The sequence below is a fragment of the Lithobates pipiens genome, unplaced genomic scaffold (assembly GCF_037356315.1).
Source record: "Lithobates pipiens isolate NorthernLeopardFrog02 unplaced genomic scaffold, aLitPip1_a1.2 Scaffold_30, whole genome shotgun sequence".
NCBI classification, from domain to species: domain Eukaryota; kingdom Metazoa; phylum Chordata; class Amphibia; order Anura; family Ranidae; genus Lithobates; species Lithobates pipiens.
Window position 1 is genome coordinate 29603819 of NW_027507791.1, and position 24421 is coordinate 29628239.

The 24421-nt window shown below is 50.5% G+C and overlaps 1 protein-coding gene across 3 annotated transcripts; it reads right to left on the minus strand.

Annotated features, from left to right (window-relative positions):
• Nucleotides 1-23377, minus strand: LOC143942536 (protein S100-A13-like). Of its 3 annotated transcripts, none has more exons than XM_077463858.1 (3): nucleotides 23228-23377; nucleotides 5622-5777; nucleotides 1-278 (listed from the first exon to the last, which is right to left on the minus strand). In XM_077463858.1, the coding sequence occupies exons 2-3, from the start codon at nucleotides 5769-5771 to the stop codon at nucleotides 144-146; spliced, it is 285 nt and encodes a 94-aa protein (XP_077319984.1). In that variant the 5' UTR covers nucleotides 5772-5777; nucleotides 23228-23377; the 3' UTR covers nucleotides 1-143. The 3 variants fall into 3 exon arrangements, with proteins under 3 accessions (XP_077319984.1, XP_077319983.1, XP_077319982.1); XM_077463857.1 differs by lacking the exon at nucleotides 23228-23377 and adding an exon at nucleotides 12518-12675; XM_077463856.1 differs by lacking the exon at nucleotides 23228-23377 and adding an exon at nucleotides 10198-10349.
• Between the last annotated feature and the right edge of the window lie 1044 nt (nucleotides 23378-24421).

The following is a 24421-nucleotide window of genomic DNA, read 5'->3' on the forward strand; positions in this document are numbered from 1 at the left end:
TCAGATATATATAGCTATTTTATTAACATAAAATACATAAAAGACACAATTCACAAAAGCTGCTTCATTTTATTATAATAAAGAAAAATGAGAATGCATTCCGATGGCTTTGTTCCTGGTGGCTCCGCCCTCCCCGCGGCTCTTCACTTCTTTTTGGCTTTGATCTCTTTCTTGGTCTCCTTGGCCAGCTCTCCGATCAGTCTCCAGAACTCGTTGAATTTCAGCTCCTGGTCCTGATTAATGTCCAACTCCTTCAGCTTGTCCTCCAGGGAGACGTCCTGAGGAAGGGAGGAGGAGGTTAGCGAAACGTGGCAGCAGCCTTGTCATGTGACACCTACTGATATATATATATATAATACCAGGGAGACTGGCTCAGTGATCTCTGTACAGCGCTGCTGTATATGTCAGAGCTATAAATGTATTATAATAATAGTGTGTGACTGTGGGGGGAGGGGACATTAGAGTGTAAGCTCCTCTGTACAGAGACTGATGTGACTGTGGGGGAGGGGACATTAGAGTGTAAGCTCCTCTGTACAGAGACTGATGTGACTGTGGGGGGGGGGGACATTAGAGTGTAAGCTCCTCTGTACAGAGACTGATGTGACTGTGGGGGGAGGGGACATTAGAGTGTAAGCTCCTCTGTACAGAGACTGATGTGAATGTGGGGGGAGGGGACATTAGAGTGTAAGCTCCTCTGTACAGAGACTGATGTGACTGTGGGGGGAGGGGACATTAGAGTGTAAGCTCCTCTGTACAGAGACTGATGTGACTGTGGGGGAGGGGACATTAGAGTGTAAGCTCCTCTGTACAGAGACTGATGTGACTGTGGGGGGGAGGGGACATTAGAGTGTAAGCTCCTCTGTACAGAGACTGATGTGACTGTGGGGGGAGGGGACATTAGAGTGTAAGCTCCTCTGTATAGAGACTGATGTGACTGTGGGGGGGAGGGGACATTAGAGTGTAAGCTCCTCTGTACAGAGACTGATGTGACTGTGGGGGGAGGGGACATTAGAGTGTAAGCTCCTCTGTACATAGACTGATGTGACTGTGGGGGAGGGGACATTAGAGTGTAAGCTCCTCTGTACAGAGACTGGTGTGACTGTGGGGGGAGGGGACATTAGAGTGTAAGCTCCTCTGTACAGAGACTGATGTGACTGTGGAGGGGGAGGGGACATTAGAGTGTAAGCTCCTCTGTACAGAGACTGATGTGACTGTGGGGGAGGGGACATTAGAGTGTAAGCTCCTCTGTACAGAGACTGATGTGACTGTGGGGGAGGGGACATTAGAGTGTAAGCTCCTCTGTACAGAGACTGATGTGACTGTGGGGGGGGAGGGGACATTAGAGTGTAAGCTCCTCTGTACAGAGACTGATGTGACTGTGGGGGAGGGGACATTAGAGTGTAAGCTCCTCTGTACAGAGACTGATGTGACTGTGGGGGGGAGGGGACATTAGAGTGTAAGCTCCTCTGTACAGAGACGGATGTGACTGTGGGGGGAGGGGACATTAGAGTGTAAGCTCCTCTGTACAGAGACTGATGTGACTGTGGGGGGAGGGGACATTAGAGTGTAAGCTCCTCTGTACAGAGACTGATGTGACTGTGGGGGGAGGGGACATTAGAGTGTAAGCCCCTCTGTACAGAGACTGATGTGACTGTGGGGGGAGGGGACATTAGAGTGTAAGCTCCTCTGTACAGAGACTGATGTGACTGTGGGGGGGAGGGGACATTAGAGTGTAAGCTCCTCTGTACAGAGACGGATGTGACTGTGGGGGGAGGGGACATTAGAGTGTAAGCTCCTCTGTACAGAGACTGATGTGACTGTGGGGGGAGGGGACATTAGAGTGTAAGCTCCTCTGTACAGAGACTGATGTGACTGTGGGGGGAGGGGACATTAGAGTGTAAGCTCCTCTGTACAGAGACTGATGTGACTGTGGGGGGAGGGGACATTAGAGTGTAAGCTCCTCTGTACAGGGACTGATGTGATTGGCTCAGTGATCTCTGTACAGCGCTGCGGTATATGTCAGAGCTATATAAATGTATAACAATAATCATAGTGTATCAGACCAGAGGTCACCACCCCCCACCCCCCAGGGGGCCCCCGCTGGAAGAGTGGTCTTCTGTTTGGGGGTATTGATTGGAGTCGGGGAGAAGAATCGGCTCTCAGAGAACGTGGCGGGAAGCCCCAGGGAACAAGCCGGCTCTCACACTCCCGGACAAAGCTCACCTGTCCTCCCCCCCGGGGCAGGAAAACGAGGACATTGTTCCTGATGTATAAACACGTCGGGGCGGATTGAAGGACCTGAACGTCTCGGTGAAATGGAACCATTCATAGAGGGCCGCCTGACAGATTCCAGATGGAATTCCTCATTCTGGGGGGGGGGGTGGGGGGGAAGGTATTCCCCAGCGCACAGCCACCTTCCTCTCCATCCCCCAACAAGGCAGCCCTCTTAAAGGAAAACTCCAGACCAAAACGTTTTCTTTGGCATAGATGTGGGGGGGGGGGGGGTTGAACTTTAAACTTTAATGCCCCCCCCCCCAGTCTTAGAAATGCTCTTCTGGAACAACGGTCAAACATCCCCATAGACACCCTCCTAAACCTTGTGGACGGCCTTCCCAGAAGAGTTGAAGGTGTTTTAGCTGCAAAGGGCCAACTCAATATTGAACCCTCCGGACTAAGACCGGGGGGCCATTAAAGTTCATCTGTGTGTGTAAAGGCAGGCGTCCCAATACTTTTGGTAATATTGTGTATCTGGGCTACATCCACATTTACAGTCATCTATGGAATATTATAATGCTGCACCCAGTTGGGTGGGGGCTCTTTATAACGGTGCACTTAGCTGGGCAGGGGGCGCTTTTTATAGTGGTGCACTGGGTTGGGTGGGCAGGGGGAGCCCTTTTATAGTGGTTGGGTAAGGAGGGGAGCTTTTAAATTGGGGTACTGGGTTGGGTTGGGGCCCTTTTATAATGGTGCACTTAGTTGGGAAGGGGAACTTTAAAGTGGTGAACTGCAACGGGTGGCGGGCATTTTCATAATGGTGTGCTAGGGTGGGTGGAGGTGGGGGGGCAGCTTTTATAATAGTGCTGTAGGTTGGGTGGGGGGGCCTTTTATATTGATGGAGTAGGTTGAGTGGGGGGCCCTTTTATATTGATGGAGTAGGTTGAGTGGGGGGCCTTTTATATTGATGGAGTAGGTTGGGTGGGGGGCCTTTTATATTGATGGAGTAGGTTGAGTGGGGGGGCTCTTTTATATTGATGGAGTAGGTTGGGTGGGTGGGGGGCCTTTTATATTGATGGAGTAGGTTGAGTGGGGGGGCTCTTTTATATTGATGGAGTAGGTTGGGTGGGGGGGGCCCTTTTATATTGATGGAGTAGGTTGGGTGGGGGGGGGCTTTTATATTGATGGAGTAGGTTGGGTGGGGGGCTCTTTTATATTGATGGAGTAGGTTGGGTGGGGGGGGCCCTTTTATATTGATGGAGTAGGTTGGGTGGGGGGGGCTTTTATATTGATGGAGTAGGTTGGGTGGGGGGCTCTTTTATATTGATGGAGTAGGTTGGGTGGGGGGGCTTTTATATTGATGGAGTAGGTTGGGTGGGGGGGCTTTTATATTGATGGAGTAGGTTGGGTGGGGGGCCCTTTTATATTGATGGAGTAGGTTGGGTGGGGGGGCCCTTTTATATTGATGGAGTAGGTTGGGTGGGGGGGGAGCTTTTATATTGATGGAGTAGGTTGGGTGGGGGGAGCTTTTTTATTGATGGAGTAGGTTGGATGGGGGGCCCTTTTATATTGATGGAGTAGGTTGGATGGGGGGCCCTTTTATATTGATGGAGTAGGTTGGGTGGGGGGGGGCTTTTATATTGACGGAGTAGGTTGGGTGGGGGGCTCTTTTATATTGATGGAGTAGGTTGGGTGGGGGGGCTTTTATATTGATGGAGTAGGTTGGGTGGGGGGCCTTTTATATTGATGGAGTAGGTTGGGTGGGGGGGCCTTTTATATTGATGGAGGAGGTTGGATGGGGGGGGCCCTTTTATATTGATGGAGTAGGTTGGGTGGGGGGGGGCCCTTTTATATTGATGGAGTAGGTTGGGTGGGGGGGGAGCTTTTATATTGATGGAGTAGGTTGGGTGGGGGGGCTTTTATATTGATGGAGTAGGTTGGGTGGGGGGGGAGCTTTTATATTGATGGAGTAGGTTGGGTGGGGGGGCTTTTATATTGATGGAGTAGGTTGGGTGGGGGGGCCCTTTTATATTGATGGAGTAGGTTGGGTGGGGGGGGCCTTTTATATTGATGGAGTAGGTTGGGTGGGGGGGGGGCTTTTATATTGATGGAGTAGGTTAGGTGGGGGGGGGCTTTTATATTGATGGAGTAGGTTGGGTGGGGGGGCTTTTATATTGATGGAGTAGGTTGGGTGGGGGGGGAGCTTTTATATTGATGGAGTAGGTTGGGTGGGGGGGGGCTTTTATATTGATGGAGTAGGTTGGGTGGGGGGGGCTTTTATATTGATGGAGTAGGTTGGGTGGGTGGGGGGCCTTTTATATTGATGGAGTAGGTTGGGTGGGGGGGGGCTTTTATATTGATGGAGTAGGTTGGGTGGGGGGGCCCTTTTATATTGATGGAGTAGGTTGGGTGGGGGGCCCTTTTATATTGATGGAGTAGGTTGGGTGGGGGGCCTTTTATATTGATGGAGTAGGTTGGGTGGGGGGGCCCTTTATATTGATGGAGTAGGTTGGGTGGGGGGGCCCTTTATATTGATGGAGTAGGTTGGGTGGGGGGGGGAGCTTTTATATTGATGGAGTAGGTTGGGTAGGGGACATTTATATTGATGGAGTAGGTTGGGTGGGGGGCCCTTTATATTGATGGAGTAGGTTGGGTGGGGGGGGAGCTTTTATATTGATGGAGTAGGTTGGGTGGGGGGGCTTTTATATTGATGGAGTAGGTTGGGTGGGGGGCCCTTTATATTGATGGAGTAGGTTGGGTGGGGGGGTCTTTTATATGGATGGAGTAGGCTGGGTAGGGGGCCCTTTATATTGATGGAGTAGGTTGAGTGGGGGGCCCTATATATATATATATATATATATATAATGGTGCACTTGGTTGGGGGCCAGTTTGCAGATTTGGCATGACTTTTATTGGGGAGTAGGTGGGGGCTCTCAAGAGGGGGTGTGGCTTAGTAAATCTTTGGCATGACTTTTATTGGGGAGTAGGGGGAGCTCTCAGGAGGGGGCGGGGCTCGGTAGATCTTTGGCGTGACTTTTATTGGGGAGTAGGGGGAGCTCTCAGGAGGGGGCGGGGCTCGGTAGATCTTTGGCGTGACTTTTATTGGGGAGTAGGTGGGGGCTCTTAGGAGGGGGTGTGGCTCAGTAGCTCTTTAGCATGACTTTTATTGGGGAGTAGGTGGGGGCTCTCAGGAGGGGGCGGGGCTCGGTAGATCTTTGGCGTGACTTTTATTGGGGAGTAGTTGGGGGCTCTCAGGAGGGGGCGTGGCTCGGTAGATCTTTAGCATGACTTTTATTGGGGAGTAGGGGGAGCTCTCAGGAGGGGGCGGGGCTCGGTAGCTATTTAGCATGACTTTTATTGGATAGTACATGGGAGCACTCAGAAAGGGGCGGGGCCTGGTTGCTCACCTTCAGGAAACTTGGAAGCTCTTTGGCCACCAGACTGTTGAACTCGCCCTGCGTCAGGGTCTCCTTCTTGCCCTCCTCGCCGGCGTGTTCGAAGAAAGTGGTCACGATGGTGACGATTGCGCGTTCCACCTCTGTCTGTGCGGCTGCCATGTTATGCTGCAGGGAGAGAGAGAAGAAAAGGGGCGGGGTCAGTCGGGGAGGAAGGGGGCGGGGCTTACAAGAATCCAGAGGAAACGGCTTTCCAGCTGGTCACATAATGTTACCATTTGATACAATGTGTACAATCTCCACGTGTTACAATATTACCGTCCGTTCACAACACGGCGAGGAAACGGCTCCGAAAAGTGACAGTTATTATATAGAAAAGTGACAGTTATTATATAGAAAAGTGACAGTTATTATATAGAAAAGTGACAGTTATTATATAGAAAATTACATTTATAAAACAATGTGTTCTTACTAAAAAAATGTGGCTGTTAGAAAAAAAAAAGTGACAAGAGTATCGGCATTCAGAGACATAGTACACAGAGTAACAGGGAGCAGAGACATAGTACACAGAGTAAAAGGGGGCAGAGACATAGTACACAGAGTAACAGGGAGCAGAGACATAGTACACAGAGTATCGGCATTCAGAGACATAGTACACAGAGTAACAGGGAGCAGAGACATAGTACACAGAGTAACAGGGGGCAGAGACATAGTACACAGAGTAACAGGGGGCAGAGACATAGTACACAGAGTAACAGGGGGCAGAGACATAGTACACAGAGTAACAGGGGGCAGAGACATAGTACACAGAGTAACAGGGGGCAGAGACATAGTACACAGAGTAACAGGGGGCAGAGACATAGTACACAGAGTAACAGGGGGCAGAGACATAGTACACAGAGTAACAGGGAGCAGAGACATAGTACACAGAGTAACAGGGGGCAGAGACATAGTACACAGAGTAACAGGGGGCAGAGACATAGTACACAGAGTAACAGGGGGCAGAGACATAGTACACAGAGTAACAGGGGGCAGAGACATAGTACACAGAGTAACAGGGGGCAGAGACATAGTACACAGAGTAACAGGGGGCAGAGACATAGTACACAGAGTAACAGGGAGCAGAGACATAGTACACAGAGTAACAGGGGGCAGAGACATAGTACACAGAGTAACAGGGGGCAGAGACATAGTACACAGAGTAACAGGGGGCAGAGACATAGTACACAGAGTAACAGGGAGCAGAGACATAGTACACAGAGTAACAGGGAGCAGAGACATAGTACACAGAGTAACAGGGAGCAGAGACATAGTATACAGAGTAATAGTATGCAGAGACATAGTACACAGAGTAAAAGGGGGCAGAGACATAGTACACAGAGTAATAGTATGCAGAGACATAGTACACAGAGTAAAAAGGGGGCAGAGACATAGTACACAGAGTAAAAGGGGGCAGAGACATAGTACACAGAGTAAAAGATGGCAGAGACATAGTACACAGAGTAATAGTAGGCAGAGACATAGTACACAGAGTAACGGGGGCAGAGACATAGTACACAGAGTAACAGGGAGCAGAGACATAGTACACAGAGTAAAAGGGGGCAGAGACATAGTACACAGAGTAACAGGGAGCAGAGACATAGTACACAGAGTAAAAGGGGGCAGAGACATAGTACACAGAGTAACAGGGAGCAGAGACATAGTACACAGAGTAAAAGGGGGCAGAGACATAGTACACAGAGTAATAGTAGGCAGAGACATAGTACACAGAGTAACGGGGCAGAGACATAGTACACAGAGTAACAGGGGGCAGAGACATAGTACACAGAGTAAAAGGGGGCAGAGACATAGTACACAGAGTAACAGGGAGCAGAGACATAGTACACAGAGTAAAAGGGGGCAGAGACATAGTACACAGAGTAACAGGGAGCAGAGACATAGTACACAGAGTAAAAGGGGGCAGAGACATAGTACACAGAGTAAAAGATGGCAGAGACATAGTACACAGAGTAATAGTAGGCAGAGACATAGTACACAGAGTAACGGGGCAGAGACATAGTACACAGAGTAACAGGGAGCAGAGACATAGTACACAGAGTAAAAGGGGGCTAAGACATAGTACACAGAGTAATAGTAGGCAGAGACATAGTACACAGAGTAACGGGGCAGAGACATAGTACACAGAGTAAAAGGGGGCTAAGACATAGTACACAGAGTAAAAGGGGGCAGAGACATAGTACACAGAGTAACAGGGAGCAGAGACATAGTACACAGAGTAAAAGGGGGCAGAGACATAGTACACAGAGTAATAGTAGGCAGAGACATAGTACACAGAGTAACGGGGCAGAGACATAGTACACAGAGTAACAGGGAGCAGAGACATAGTACACAGAGTAATAGTAGGCAGAGACATAGTACACAGAGTAACGGGGCAGAGACATAGTACACAGAGTAACAGGGGCAGAGACATAGTACACAGAGTAATAGTAGGCAGAGACATAGTACACAGAGTAATAGTATGCAGAGACATAGTACACAGAGTAACGGGGCAGAGACATAGTACACAGAGTAAAAGGGGGCAGAGACATAGTACACAGAGTAATAGTAGGCAGAGACATAGTACACAGAGTAATAGTATGCAGAGACATAGTACACAGAGTAACGGGGCAGAGACATAGTACACAGAGTAAAAGGGGGCTAAGACATAGTACACAGAGTAAAAGGGGGCAGAGACATAGTACACAGAGTAACAGGGAGCAGAGACATAGTACACAGAGTAACAGGGAGCAGAGACATAGTACACAGAGTAAAAGGGAGCAGAGACATAGTACACAGAGTAAAAGGGGGCAGAGACATAGTACACAGAGTAAAAGATGGCAGAGACATAGTACACAGAGTAATAGTAGGCAGAGACAGAGTAACAGGGAGCAGAGACATAGTACCCAGAGTAACAGGGGGCAGAGACATAGTACACAGAGTAAAAGGGAGCAGAGACATAGTACACAGAGTAACAGGGAGCAGAGACATAGAACACAGAGTAACAGGGAGCAGAGACATAGTATACAGAGTAAAGGGGAGCAGAGACATAGTACACAGAGTAAAAGGGAGCAGAGACATAGTACACAGAGTAACAGGGAGCAGAGACATAGTACACAGAGTAAAAGGGAGCAGAGACATAGTACACAGAGTAAAAGGGAGCAGAGACATAGTATACAGAGTAAAGGGGAGCAGAGACATAGTACACAGAGTAACAGGGAGCAGAGACATAGTACACAGAGTAACAGGGAGCAGAGACATAGTACACAGAGTAACAGGGAGCAGAGACATAGTACACAGAGTAACAGGGAGCAGAGACATAGTATACAGAGTAAAGGGGAGCAGAGACATAGTACACAGAGTAACAGGGAGCAGAGACATAGTACACAGAGTAACAGGGAGCAGAGACATAGTATACAGAGTAAAGGGGAGCAGAGACATAGTACACAGAGTAAAATGGGGCAGAGACATAGTACACAGAGTAAAATGGGGCAGAGACATAGTACACAGAGTAAAAGGGAGCAGAGACATAGTACACAGAGTAACAGGAAGCAGAGACATAGAACACAGAGTAACAGGGAGCAGAGACATAGTATACAGAGTAAAGGGGAGCAGAGACATAGTACACAGAGTAAAAGGGAGCAGAGACATAGTACACAGAATAACAGGGAGCAGAGACATAGTACACAGAGTAAAAGGGAGCAGAGACATAGTATACATAGTAAAGGGGAGCAGAGACATAGTACACAGAGTAACAGGGAGCAGAGACATAGTACACAGAGTAACAGGGAGCAGAGACATAGTACACAGAGTAACAGGGGGCAGAGACATAGTACACAGAGTAACAGGGGGCAGAGACATAGTACACAGAGTAAAAGGGAGCAGAGACATAGTATACAGAGTAAAGGGGAGCAGAGACATAGTACACAGAGTAACAGGGAGCAGAGACATAGTACACAGAGTAAAAGGGGGCAGAGACATAGTACACAGAGTAAAAGGGGGCAGAGACATAGTACACAGAGTAACAGGGAGCAGAGACATAGTACACAGAGTAACAGGGAGCAGAGACATAGTACACAGAGTAAAAGGGAGCAGAGACATAGTACACAGAGTAAAAGGGGGCAGAGACATAGTACACAGAGTAAAAGGGAGCAGACAGTGGCGTAACTAGAACCTTCAGGGCCCCAATGCAAGAAACCATGAAGGGGCCCCCCTGAATCCCAGCCAGGGCCCTTCCCTCCGAGTCCGGCGGTGGAACTCCAGGGCGTGGTCACAGGTATGACCTTTGTGAGCCCTGTAGTTCCACCACTGGCATCAGTAGTTTTTTTTTATAATTTTTTTTTAATTCTTAGGTGCCCCATTGGGGGACTGTCCCTAGGCAGGATGGGGTCCCCGTCCCCAGAAGAGATGAGGTCCTTTTCTCCAGGCAGATGTAGTTACTGCCCCAGGTGAGAAGGTGTCCCGGTCCCCAGGGGAGGTGGGAGTCCCTGTCCCCAGGGGGAGATGGAGGGGGTAAGTAATGGTGTGTGGGGGATGGGGTCCTCTCACTCACCATGACCAAGCTGTAGGACGCGCACACATCCATGCTGGCCTGGGCTCCATCCAGTGTGCTGGACCGGCGATCAGCACATCTCCCAGAAAGACATTTCATCATCTGTGTATGACGGGGGAGGGGGGCTGGCAGACAAGCCTGCAGTGTCCTCCGGGGAGCCGTCTCTCATAGGGCTGCACTGCATCTGTGTGCTTAAAGTTTGTTTACCCGGGAGAAGTATGCAGTGCAGTGTGGGCCGGACTCGGGGGAGGGGGGGGGCGGGACTCTGGCTGGGGAGAACAAACATCGGACTGAGCGGCAAGGCATGGAGCAGGAGAGGGGTACTCTGAGGAGCCGGCTGAGGACACAGGCCATGCGGGGAATTCACAACTAAAGAGCAGCCAGTGCGATAGTCGAGCATGGAGCTCTGCTAGTCACCCTCCACCTCCAGCCACCCGTGTGCATGGTGCACTGGTACCCCTAGCTGCCTATGCTGCTGCTGCCCATATGTAGAGGGGGCTGCATGGGCCCCCTGCATCACAGGGCCCGGTTGCGGTCGCGACTGCTGCACCCCCTATAGTTACGCCCCTGGGAGCAGAGACATAGTACACAGAGTAACAGGGGGCAGAGACATAGTACACAGAGTAACAGGGAGCAGAGACATAGTACACAGAGTAATAGTAGGCAGAGACATAGTACACAGAGTAACAGGGAGCAGAGACATAGTACACAGAGTAACAGGGGGCAGAGACATAGTACACAGAGTAACAGGGGGCAGAGACATAGTACACAGAGTAACAGGGAGCAGAGACATAGTACACAGAGTAATAGTAGGCAGAGACATAGTACACAGAGTAACAGGGGGCAGAGACATAGTACACAGAGTAAAAGGGAGCAGAGACATAGTACACAGAGTAACAGGGAGCAGAGACCTAGTACACAGAGTAATAGTAGGCAGAGACATAGTACACAGAGTAACGGGGAACAGAGACATAGTACACAGAGTAACAGGGGGCAGAGACATAGTACACAGAGTAACAGGGGGCAGAGACATAGTACACAGAGTAACAGGGGGCAGAGACATAGTACACAGAGTAAAAGGGAGCAGAGACATAGTACACAGAGTAACAGGGAGCAGAGAAATAGTACATAGAGTAACAGGGAGCAGAGACATAGTACACAGAGTAACAGGGGGCAGAGACATAGTACACAGAGTAAAAGGGAGCAGAGACATAGTACACAGAGTAACAGGGGGCAGAGACATAGTACACAGAGTAAAAGGGAGCAGAGACATAGTACACAGAGTAACAGGGGGCAGAGACATAGTACACAGAGTAACGGGGAACAGAGACATAGTACACAGAGTAATAGTAGGCAGAGACATAGTACACAGAGTAACGGGGAACAGAGACATAGTACACAGAGTAACAGGGGGCAGAGACATAGTACACAGAGTAACAGGGGGCAGAGACATAGTACACAGAGTAACAGGGGGCAGAGACATAGTACACAGAGTAAAAGGGAGCAGAGACATAGTACACAGAGTAACAGGGGGCAGAGACATAGTACACAGAGTAAAAGGGAGCAGAGACATAGTACACAGAGTAACAGGGGGCAGAGACATAGTACACAGAGTAACGGGGAACAGAGACATAGTACACAGAGTAAAAGGGAGCAGAGACATAGTACACAGAGTAACAGGGGGCAGAGACATAGTACACAGAGTAAAAGGGAGCAGAGACATAGTACACAGAGTAACAGGGGGCAGAGACATAGTACACAGAGTAACGGGGAACAGAGACATAGTACACAGAGTAAAAGGGAGCAGAGACATAGTACACAGAGTAACAGGGAGCAGAGACATAGTACACAGAGTAACAGGGGGCAGAGACATAGTACACAGAGTAACGGGGAACAGAGACATAGTACACAGAGTAATAGTAGGCAGAGACATAGTACACAGAGTAACAGGGGGCAGAGACATAGTACACAGAGTAACGGGGAACAGAGACATAGTACACAGAGTAACGGGGAACAGAGACATAGTACACAGAGTAACGGGGAACAGAGACATAGTACACAGAGTAACGGGGAACAGAGACATAGTACACAGAGTAAAAGGGAGCAGAGACATAGTACACAGAGTAACAGGGAGCAGAGACATAGTACACAGAGTAACGGGGAACAGAGACATAGTACACAGAGTAAAAGGGAGCAGAGACATAGTACACAGAATAACAGGGAGCAGAGACATAGTACACAGAATAACAGGGGGCAGAGACATAGTACACAGAGTAACAGGGATGAGAAGGGTATTAGTAGAGTAGTAGTAGAGTATCACCTGGTATGAGGAGAGTGATGTGGTCCTCGCTGTGTTCTGCTCTCAGTCTGCTCTCTGCGCTCAGAATGACCAATTTCTCCCCTGGCAGAGGCTCTATGTATCCCCGCCACACCCCCCACTCCTGGCACTACAACAGGGCCCTCTGTTCTGCTGGACTGACAGGGGCCAGTGTGTGCCATGGGGGGCCCCACACCGCCCCCAACCACAGCCCACCTCCTAGTAACCCCTCACTGCCTGAGGTGTACCAGGGACTTCATAATTCAACAACTAACACCCTGTGTGCCCCGATACACTCCTGTGTACTATAACTGTCACCCTCAAACTGTGTGTGTGTGTGTGCTGTACCATCACCCCTGATCTGATACCTGCCCCCCTGTGTACCCCAATATATACCTGTGTATCATAATATTACCCCTGACCTGATACTTGTCCCTTGTGTACCCCATTATACTCCTGTGTACTATAACTATCACTCCTGACCCAATAATTGCCCCCATTATACTCCCGTGTACCATAACCATCACCCCTAACCTGATACCTGCCCCCTGTGTACCCCAATATACTCCTGTGTATTATAACGTCACCCCTGACTTGATAGCTGCCCCCTGTGTACCCCAATATTTTCCTGTGTACTATGACACTCACCCCTGACCTGATACCTGCCCCCTGTGTACCCCAATATACTCCTGTGTATTATAGTGTCACCCTTAACCTGATACCTGCCCCATGTGTACCCCAATATACTCCTGTGTATTATAGTGTCACCCCTGACAGGATACCTGCCCCCTGTGTTCCCCAATATACTCCTATGTATTTTAACGTCACCCCTAAATTGATAGCTGCCCCCTGTGTACCCCAATATACCCCTGTGTATCATAATGTCACCCTTGACCTGATACCTGCCCTCTGTACACCCCAATACACATCCCCCTCCTATGTACCATAACTGTGATCCCCCACCATCTGATACTTGTTCTGTGTGTACCCCAATATACCCCCATTTTCTAGTTACCAAATATACATCTATTTCCTGTATGACTTACTCCCCCCCCCATCTGATACCTCCCCCATATATCCATCTGCCCCTAGTGTACCATCACCGTCATCCCTTCTGTATACATGAAGAGGAACAATCTATAGATCCTGCCCCCCACATCTCTGGATGGCTTATCATGTAACTGTTGTAGAGCGCCCCCCCGCAGGAGGCGCTTGGTATGACAGGTCCTCTATTCTCCTCCATGACTCTGCAACTGCTTAGTCCTGTCTGACCTTCCTGGATATGCCTTAGCGTTCTGCAGGGACCTGGGTTAGCTTAGGCATTAGTGTAATACCACAAGGGTATTATCACCCAGGATGTGTGCCACAAGCTGCTCGCAGGTGGGTAAAGTAAATATAATTATTGCAGGGCAAGCTAAATGCAATGCATAGAACAGTGAACAGGGCGATTAATACGTTCGATTAACCGACGGGAATAATAGCCTCACCTCTGGCCATTAACTTACACCGCAATAGGGCTAAGCCCCATTAGACTACACAACATTGGTAAGAACGGCATCGACCGTCAAAGCATGAATGACATCAAAAAAAGTCTCATTGTAACTCTTGCCAATAGCTAAAAAAATGTCCCAGAGTGCACCCTAAGAATGGGTGGGTGTACACGTTCCTCAGAGGGGTGCCCCTGGGAATGGCAAGTACCTGGTGCCCTAAGTAGCAGATTTAGGCCGGCTAACACTGGGGCCCATCTGTACGGTGGTGCACGTGAAGCTATCCCTTTAGACCAGCCTTTCCCAAACTTTGTAACAAAGTGGAACCCTTGAAAATTACTACATTTACAACTCATGATACATTAGAGCAGGCTTTCTCAACCTTTTAACCCTAAAAGGAACCCAAAAATTATTTTCAGGTCTTGAGGGACCCTTACTAAAACCAATGATATTGGTGGCCAAACGGAAGAATATCCCCCCTTAAAGTGGTGCTCAGATTGCCCCCCCCCCCCTTAAAGACAGCTAAAAAGATATTTGGTGCCAAGCTGCTGGGCTTTGCTAAGTGATGCTGAACCTTGAACCCTGTAGGCACCATCAAAAAGGTGGTTCACCAGCCACAGCTCAAGGAACCCCTAGCAACCTCTGGAGGAACCCCTAGCAACCTCTGGAGGAACCCCTAGCAACCTCTGGAGGAAGCCCAGGGTTCTACGGAACCTTGGTTGAGAATGGCTGCATTAGAGTGATGGTCAGTGGGAAGAATGCTCCTTACAGATCGCTAAAAAGTTCAATGGCATCAGTGGGAACTTATCTAAGAGGCAGAAATTGCTCGAGGAACCCTTAGCAACCTCAGGAGGAACCCTTGAATTCCATGGAACCCTGGTTGAGAAACTGCTTCAGACAGAAGGGCTGTTAAGCAGCGGCGTAACTAGAACCTTCAGGGCCCCGATGCAAGAAACCATGAAGGGCCCCCCTGAACCCCAGCCAGGGCCCTTCCCTCTGAGTCCGGCGGTGGAACTCCAGGGCGTGGTCACAGGTATGACCTTTGTAAACCCTGTAGTTCCACCACTGGTATCAGTAGTTTTTTTTTTAATTTTTAGGTGCCCCATTGGGGGACTGTCCCTAGGCAGGATGGGGTCCCCGTCCCCAGAAGAGATGAGGTCCTTTTCTCCAGGGCAGATGAAGTTACTGCCCCCAGGTGAGAAGGGGTCCCTGTCCCCAGGGGAGGTGGGGGTCCCTGTCCCCAGGGGGAGATGCAGGGGGTATGTAATGGTGTGTGGGGGATGGGGGTCCTCTCACTCACCATGACCAAGCTGTAGGCCACGCACTCATCCATGTTGGCCTGGGCTCCATCCAGTGTTCTGGAAGGAGCGATCAGCATATCTCCCAGAAAGAAACGCTGGCTGGGGAGAACAGACATCGGACTGAGCGGCAAATGCATGGAGCAGGAGAGGGGTACTCAGAGGAGCCGGCCGAGGACACGGGGCACACGGGGAATGCACAGCTAAAGAGCAGCCAGTGCGATAGTCGAGCATGGAGTTCTGCTAGTCACCCTCCACCTCCAGCCACCCGTGTGCATGGTGCACTGGTACCCCTAGCTGCCTATGCTGCTGCCGGCCATATGTAGAGGGAGCTGCATGGGCCCCCTGCATCACAGGGCCCGGTTGCAGTCGCAACTGCTTCACCCCCTATAGTTACGCCCCTGCTGTTAAGTAAGGGGCAGTCTCCGTTTGGCGTTAACCGTTGGCAGTAGGGGATTAGGCTAGGTAGGCAATGGATCCCATCCCATACGCTTGGCGGTTGGTTGTCCCAGAAGGTCTCAGTCCTTACGATCGGGCCCCTAACTGGCTGTAGGCCTACACAAAAAAAGAAGTTCACCCATTGTCCCCGAGGCGGGCGCTTCATGACCATTGTGGTCAAACCAGTTCAGCCATTTTCATGGGCTTTTCACCTAATTTCTCCTCTTTCCCTTGTCCATGATGAGGACAGCAAGAGTTACAAAAATACTCATCAAACACCCCTTGAATGCCTCCAAGCTCTTAGATCTTCTGTAGAGACCCACGGCTCCAAAGTCTGCACAGCACTGGCCCAGCATTCGGGAATCCGGTCCTCCTTCAGGCCCCCAGTGGCTCGGCTCTCACAAGTTCTCTCTCCCAGTAGGAGTGTAGAGACCCAGACAGCAACAGGTCTCTCTTATTCCCCACCCGGCACCTGACCAGACCTCCGGTCAATTGCCCGGGAAAGGCCCCTGCTCTGTGGGTGTTGTAGTTCGGAGCCCCTCTCAGCTGCACCATGGGCGCTCCTTGAAGACTACATCTCCCATCTTCCTTAGGCGGGGGAGACCTGGCTACACTGGTTTCATCTCCGCAGTCACCCACAGCCACTAACGGGCGAATTTACTAATATTTCCAGACCCCCAACCGATGGAAATCATGGAAGCGGCACCAATGGTCACTTCCCAGTAAATGATCAACAATAAGCCAAAATCTGACCAGCCGGCCCTTACCCCAGAGTTCACCTTGATACTGCTGCATTTGGCCCCCCCAATAAATTACCTGAAACGTCCAGAAGAAATCTCTTTCTAATGAATATTAGGGCCCCTGACTGTGACAGCGTCACGGCCGCCCTGCCTACCACCAGCCCACCCATCCCATAAAAGGTCTACTGATGGGGCTTTGCAACCAAAAAAAGGAATCCCAGTTTTAGCACGGCGACCGGCATGTTCATTGAATGTGTTCATTGTGGTCAGAAGACGTCACTTAGGTGAGGCCCGGAGCGAGCCAAGCTTGTCCAACACAGCGTTACTTTTCCTACGTGTCATAGGTGCTCCAAATATTCAGTAATACACACTTACTTAAAACGCACTCCGGATTCTCAGCAGCGAGACTTCTATGGAATATCAGTGGTGAACTTCACCCCATTGTCCCTGAGGTGGGCACGTCATGGCCGTTCTGGTCAAACCAGTTCAGCTATTTTAATGGGCTTTTCACCTAAATTCTCCTCTTTCTCTTGTCAAGTATGAGGACAGCAAGAGTTATAAAAATACTTATGAAACACACCTTGAATGCCAGAGAACTTGTTTTTGGCACCAGGTCCCCAGGATTGTAAGATCTCAGTTCAGGAGGGCCATAACGTCCCTAGACCATCATAATGTAAGTGCTCCATCTTCTGGGGTCAGAAGAAGGATTAAGGGTTAGGATCAGATAAAGGAAGGATTGAGTGTTGGGGTCAGATAGGGAAAGGGTTGAGTGTTGTGGTCAGGTTGGGTAAGGGTTAAGTGCTATGGTCGGGTAGGTGAGGGGTTGAGTGTTGGGGTTAGGTTGGTTGAGGACTGAGTTTTCAAATCCGACAGAAGGAGGGTTGAGTGTTGGGGCCAGGTTGGGTAAGGGTTAAGTGCTATGGTCAGGTAGGTGAAGGGTTGAGTGTTGGGGTTAGGTTGGTTCAGGACTGAGTTTTCAAATCAGACAGAAGGAGGGTTGAGTGTTGTGGTCAGGTTGCGTAAGGGTTAAGTACTATGGTCAGGTAGGTGAGGGGTTGAGTGTTGGTGTTAGGTTGGTTCAGGACTGAGTTTTCAAATCAGACAGAAGGAGGGTTGAGTGTAGTGATCAGGTTGGGTAAGGGTTAAGTACTATGGTCAGGTAGGTGAGGGGTTGAGTGTTGGGGTTAGGTTGGTTGAGGACTGAGTTTTCAAATCAGACAGAAGGAGGGTTGAGTGTTGTGGTCAGGTTGGGTAAGGGTTAAGTGCTATGGTCAGGTAGGTGAAGGGTTGAGTGTTGGGGTTAGGTTGGTCGAGGACTGAGTTTTCAAATCAGACAGAAGGAGGGTTGAGTGTTGGGGCCAGGTTGGGTAAGGGTTAAGTACTATGGTCAGGTAGGTGAGGGGTTGAGTGTTGGGGTTAGGTTGGTTGAGGACTGAGTTTTCAAATCAGACAGAAGGACGGTTGAGTGTTGTGGTCAGGTTGGGTAAGGGTTAAGTACTATGGTCAGGTAGGTGAAGGGTTGAGTGTTGGTGTTAGGTTGGTTGAGGACTGAGTTTTCAAATCAGACAGAAGGAGGGTTGAGTGTAGTGGTCAGGTTGGGTAAGGGTTAAGTACTATGGTCAGGTAGGTAAGGGGTTGAGTGTTGGGGTTAGGTTGGTTGAGGACTGAGTTTTCAAATCAGACAGAAGGAGGGTTGAGTGTTGTGGTCAGGTTGGGTTAGGGTTAAGTGCTATGGTCAGGTAGGTGAAGGGTTGAGTGTTGGGGTTAGGTTGGTTGAGGACTGAGTTTTCAAATCAGACAGAAGGACGGTTGGATGTTGGGGCCAGGTTGGGTAAGGGTTAAGTGCTATGGTCAGGTAGGTGAAGGGTTGAGTGTTGGGGTTAGGTTGGTTGAGAACTGAGTTTTCAAATCAGACAGAAGGACGGTTGGATGTTGGGGCCAGGTTGGGTGAGGGATGAGTGCTGGCATCAGACAGAGGAAGGAGTAAGGGTTAGGATCAGATAAGGGAAGGGTTGAGTGTTGAGGTTAGGTTGTGATATTTGAGTGTTAGGTACAAATAATGGCTAGGAATAAGTGTTGGGCTCTAATAGGGAAGGGTTGAGTGTTGGGGTCAGTTACGGAAAGGGTTGAGTGGTGTAATCAGGTTGGGTGAGGGTCAAGTGCTGGGGTCAGATAGGGAAAGGGTTGAGTGTTGGAGTCAGATAGGTGAGGTCTTGAGTGTTAGAGTCAGATTGGTTGAGGCATGAGTGCTGCGTTCAGACAGAGGAAGGATTGAGGGTTAGGATCAGATAAAGGATGGATTAAGTGTTGGGGTTAGATTGTGTGAGGAATGAGTGTTAGGGTCAAATAAGGGAAGGATTAGGTGTTGGGTAAGATAGGGAAAGGGTTGAGCTTTGGGGTCAGGCTAGGTAAGGGCTGAGTGCTAAGGTCAGGTTAGTTGAGGACTAATTGTCTGATCAGGTTGCATTAGGGTTGAGTGTTGGGTTCAGAAAGGCGGAGGGCTGGATGTTAAGGGTTAGATAGTTAAAGGGTTAAGTGCTGGGGTAAGATAGGTGAGGTGTTGTGTGTTGGAGTTAGATTGGTCGAGGATTGAGGGTTAGGATCAGGTAAAGGTAGGGTTAAGTGTTGGTTAGGTTGTGTGAGGATTGAGTGTTAAGGTCAAATAAGGGAAGGACTGAGTGTTGGGCTCAGATAGGGAAGGTTTGAGATTTGGGGTCAGGATAGTTAAGGGTTAAGTGCTGGGGTCAGGTTGGTTGAAGGCTTATTGTTGGACCAGGTTATGTGAGGGCTGGATGTTGGGGTCAGATAGTGAAAGGGTTGAGTGCTGGGCTCAGATAGGTGAGGTCTTGAGTGTTGGAGTCAGATTGGTTGGAGATCGAGTGCTGCGGTCAGACTGAAGGATTGAGTAATAGAATCAGATAGGGGAAGAGTTGAGTGTTGGTGTTAGGTTGCGTGAGGCTTGAGTGTTAGGATCAAATATGGGAAGGAATGAGTGTTGGGCTGAGATAGAGAAAGGGTTGAGCTTTGGGGTCAGGCTAGGTAAGGGCTGAGTTCTAAGGTCAGGTTAGTTGAGGACTAATTGTCTGATCAGGTTGTGTGAGGGCTGAGTGTTGGGTTCAGACAGGTGAAGGGCTGGATGTTGGGGTCAGATAGTTTAAGGGTTAAGTGCTGGGGTCAGAAAGGTGAGGTGTTGAGTTTTGGAGATAGATTGGTTGAAGATTGAGGGTGAGGATAAAGTAAGGGAAGGGTTAAGTGTTGAGGTTAGGTTGTGCGAGGATTGAGTGTTAGGGTCAAATAAGGGAAGGACTGAGTGCTGGCTCAAGGAAGGTTTGAGCTTTGGGGTCAGGAGGATAGTTAAGGGTTGAGTGCTTGGGTCAGGTTGGCTGGACACTGATTGTTGGACCGGGTTGTGTGAGGGCTGGATGTTGAGGCTCAGATAGTTAAAGGGTTGAGTGGTGGAGTCAGATAGGTGAGGTGTTGAGTGTTGGAGTTAGATTGATTGAGGATTGAGGGTGAGGATCAAGTAAGGGAAGAGTTAAGTGTTGAGGTTAGGTTGTGTGAGGATTGAGTGTTGGGTTCAGACAGGTGAAGAGCTGGATGTTGGGGTCAGATAGTTTAAGGGTTAAGTGCTGGGGTCAGATAGGTGAGGTGTTGAGTGTTGGAGTTAGATGGATTGAGGGTGATGATCAAGTAAGGGGAGAGTTAAGTGTTGAGGATAGGTTGTGTGAGGATTGAGTGTTGGGTTCAGATAGGTGGAGGGCTGGATGTTGAGGGTCAGATAGTTAAAGGGTTAAGTGCTGGGGTCAGATAGGTGAAGTGTTGAGTGTTGGAGTTAGATTGGTTGAGGATTGAGGGTGAGGATCAAGTAAGGGAAGAGTTTTGGGGTAAGGAGGATAGTTAAGGGTTGAGTGCTGGGGTCAGGTTGTTGGAAGACTGATTGTTGGACCAGGTTGTGTGAAAGGGTTAAGTGCTGGGGTCAGTGATGGCAAGGGTTGAATGTTGGGGTCATTTAGAAGGAGGGTTGGGTTCAGTTTATGTTTTGGATTGATTGTTGGGGGTCGGTTATGGGAACGGTTGAGTGTTGGGAGGCTTTGAGTGTTGGGAGGGTTGAGTGTTGGGAGGGTTGAGTGTTGGGAGGGTTGAGTGTTGGGAGGGTTGAGTGTTGGAGGGTTGAGTGTTGGAGGGTTGAGTGTTGGGAGGGCTGAGTGTTGGGAGGGTTGAGTGTTGGGAAGGGTTGAGTGTTGGGAAGGGTTGAGTGTTGGGAGGGTTGAGTGTTGGAGGGTTGAGTGTTGGGAGGGTTGAGTGTTGGGAGGGTTGAGTGTTGGGAAGGGTGGAGTGTTGGGAGGGTTGAGTGTTGGAGGGTTGAGTGTTGGAGGGTTGAGTGTTGGAGGGTTGAGTGTTGGGAGGGTTGAGTGTTGGAGGGTTGAGTGTTGGGAGGGTTGAGTGTTGGGAGGGTTGAGTGTTGGAGGGTTGAGTGTTGGGAGGGTTGAGTGTTGGGAGGGTTGAGTGTTGGAGGGTTGAGTGTTGGGAGGGTTGAGTGTTGGGAGGGTTGAGTGTTGGAGGGTTGAGTGTTGGGAAGGGTTGAGTGTTGGGAAGGGTTGAGTGTTGGGAAGGGTTTAGTGTTGGGAAGGGTTGAGTGTTGGGAAGGGTTGAGTGTTGGGAAGGGTTGAGTGTTGGGAGGGTTGAGTGTTGGGAGGGTTGAGTGTTGGAGGGTTGAGTGTTGGGAAGGGTTGAGTGTTGGGAAGGGTTGAGTGTTGGGAAGGGTTGAGTGTTGGGAGGGTTGAGTGTTGGAGGGTTGAGTGTTGGGAGGGTTGAGTGTTGGGAGGGTTGAGTGTTGGGAGGGTTGAGTGTTGGGAAGGGTTGAGTGTTGGGAAGGGTTGAGTGTTGGGAGAGGGGGTTGAGTGTTGGGAAGGGTTGAGTGTTGGGAAGGGTTGAGTGTTGGGAGGGTTGAGTGTTGGGAGGGTTGAGTGTTGGGAGGGTTGAGTGTTGGGAGGGTTGAGTGTTGGGAGGGTTGAGTGTTGGGAGGGTTGAGTGTTGGGAGGGTTGAGTGTTGGGAGGGTTGAGTGTTGGGAGGGTTGAGTGTTGGGGTTGAGTGTTGGAGGGTTGGTGTGAGGTTGGTGGAGGGTTGGTGTTGGGAGGGTTGAGTGTTGGAGGGTTGAGTGTGGAGGTGGGTTGAGTGTTGGAGGGTTGGAGTGTTGGAGGGTGAGTGTTGGAGGGTTGAGTGTTGGGAGGGTTGAGTGTTGGGAGGGTTGAGTGTTGGGAGGGTGGGTTGAGGGTTGGAGTGTTGGGAGGGTGAGTGATGGGGGGTTGGTGTGGGAGGGTTGAGTGTTGGGAGGGTTGTAGTGTTGGGGGTGGTGTGGAGGGTTGAGTGTTGGGAGGGTTGGGTGTGGGGGTTGGGTGTGGGGGGTGAGTGTTGGGAGGGTTGAGTGTTGGGTGGGGGTGAGGTGTGGGGTTGGGGTTGGGGAGGGTTGAGTGTTGGGGAAGGGTTGAGTGTTGGAGGGTTGAGTGTTGGGAGGGTTGAGTGTTGGGAGGGTTGAGTGTTGGGAGGGTTGAGTGTTGGAGGGTTGAGTGTTGGGAAGGGTTGAGTGTTGGAGGGTTGAGTGTTGGGAGGGTTGAGTGTTGGGAAGGGTTGAGTGTTGGGAAGGGTTGAGTGTTGGAGGGTTGAGTGTTGGGAGGGTTGAGTGTTGGGAGGGTTGAGTGTTGGAGGGTTGAGTGTTGGGAGGGTTGAGTGTTGGGAAGGGTTGAGTGTTGGGAGGGTTGAGTGTTGGGAAGGGTTGAGTGTTGGGAGGGTTGAGTGTTGGGAGGGTTGAGTGTTGGGAGGGTTGAGTGTTGGAGGGTTGAGTGTTGGGAGGGTTGAGTGTTGGGATCACTCAAAGGTTGAGGTTTGATTGCTGAGGTCAATGAGTGGAGGGGGCTGAGAGTTGTAGCCAGTAACTGTTCTAGGTACACCATAGACACACCTATGGCACCGGCTTATGGCACCACCAAATAACAATAGTTATCAACATTCTGCACCCTCCCGAAGAGTCACCACATTGGGCACCCATGTATACTCCTCAGGACAGACTCTGCATGCTCCAGACCCCGTTCATCCTTCACCACTTAGATATTCATTAACCCAAAATTAGTTTGTAGGTCACAGGTCCCATGGTGGGATGACAGCCCCCACACCCCCCCCCCCCCAAAACGCCCTCAAGGACCCCCATGGCGGTTTCTGTATTTGGCACAGAGAAACCATCCTACGGAAGGAGTCGCAGAGACCGGTCACGCCGCTAACAAAAGAAACCCCCTAAAAGCAAAGTGGGGGCTTTGGTTGGGGGAACTTTTTTTGTATAAAAAAAAAGGACCCAGTTGGGCCACCGGCAAAGACAATTTTGGCATGCCAACAGCTCAACGTGGCAGTCCACGGGGGGGGTGCTCCGGGGCCCGGCTCTAGATACACCGTAACTTCTGCAGGAAGCATTTCGATACATTGAGCCGCTGAACGCACTATTCATAAAACTGCTGCGTCAGCAGACTCAGCACTAGTTGACAAAGAGAGTAAACAGGGGGCCACCCAACGTACGGGGGCCCCACCACACGTAGTGATGCCCCCCCCCCCCCCAGCGCGTGGCTCATGCACATGGCCCATACAAGCCAATACGGTTAACCCCGTGTGTGCTGGACCTCCAAGCATTTAAAGGAGCAGTCTCCTGGAGAGGATCAGATGGTAGACTTCCTACGTTGGCGGTCCCGATGCTGCCTACTTACAGGCACTGCGGTGTAGCCAAGGCTCCGGTCCCTTTAAGCCATTCCCGGGCTGCCGGAAAAACAGGATGTTTGGGGTGTGTGAATGAGGAGGAGGAGGAGGAGGGGCCCTCAGCTGACTGCAGCCTCTTCATAGCTGGGAGTCACTTCCCAAGGAAGGTTCCTGACTCCCAGCTGTAATGGGGCGCGGCGGGCAGCAGGGGGCGGCGCGGAGACCGTATAGGGTGGCACATCATTAATAATGGATCGGCGGGATCTTGTCCTTTAAAATTAAATCTTAATTATTGAGAAGGTCATTGTCCGCCCCGGGGATAGGAGGGAGAGACAAATTACTAGAGGAACCTGAGACACCACCTGGAGCTCAGGGACACCGAGGGGGGAGGGGGAGGGAGAAGAGCTTGAATTCTAATGGGGGGGGGGGGGGGGAAGAGCTCGCAATCTAATGGGGGGGAGAAGAGCTCGCAATCTAATGAGGAGGGGGAGAAGAGCTCGCAATCTAATGAGGAGGGGGAGAAGAGCTCGCAATCTAATGAGGAGGGGGAGAAGAGCTCGCAATCTAATGAGGAGGGGGAGAAGAGCTTGCAATCTAATGGGGCGGGGGAGAAGAGCTTGCAATCTAATGGGGGGGGAGAGAGCTTGCAATCTATTGGGGGGGGGGGGAGCTTGCAATCTAATGGGGAGGGGGAGAAGAGCTTGCAATCTAATGGGGGGGGGGGAGAGAGCTTGCAATCTAATGGGTGGGGGGAGAAGAGCTTGCAATCTAATGAGGAGGGGGAGCAGAGCTTGAAATCTATTGGGGGGGGGCTTGCAATCTAATGGGGGGGGGAGAGCTTGCAATCTAATGGGGAGGGGGAGAAGAGCTCGCAATCTAATGGGGAGGGGGAGAAGAGCTTGCAATCTAATGGGGAGGGGGAGAAGAGCTTGCAATCTAATGAGGAGGGGGAGAAGAGCTCGCAATCTAATGAGGAGGGGGAGAAGAGCTTGCAATCTAATGAGGAGGGGGAGAAGAGCTTGCAATCTAATGGGGCGGGGGAGAAGAGCTCGCAATCTATTGGGGGGGGGGGGAGAGCTTGCAATCTAATGGGGAGGGGGAGAAGAGCTTGCAATCTAATGAGGAGGGGGAGAAGAGCTCGCAATCTAATGAGGAGGGGGAGAAGAGCTTGCAATCTAATGAGGAGGGGGAGAAGAGCTTGCAAT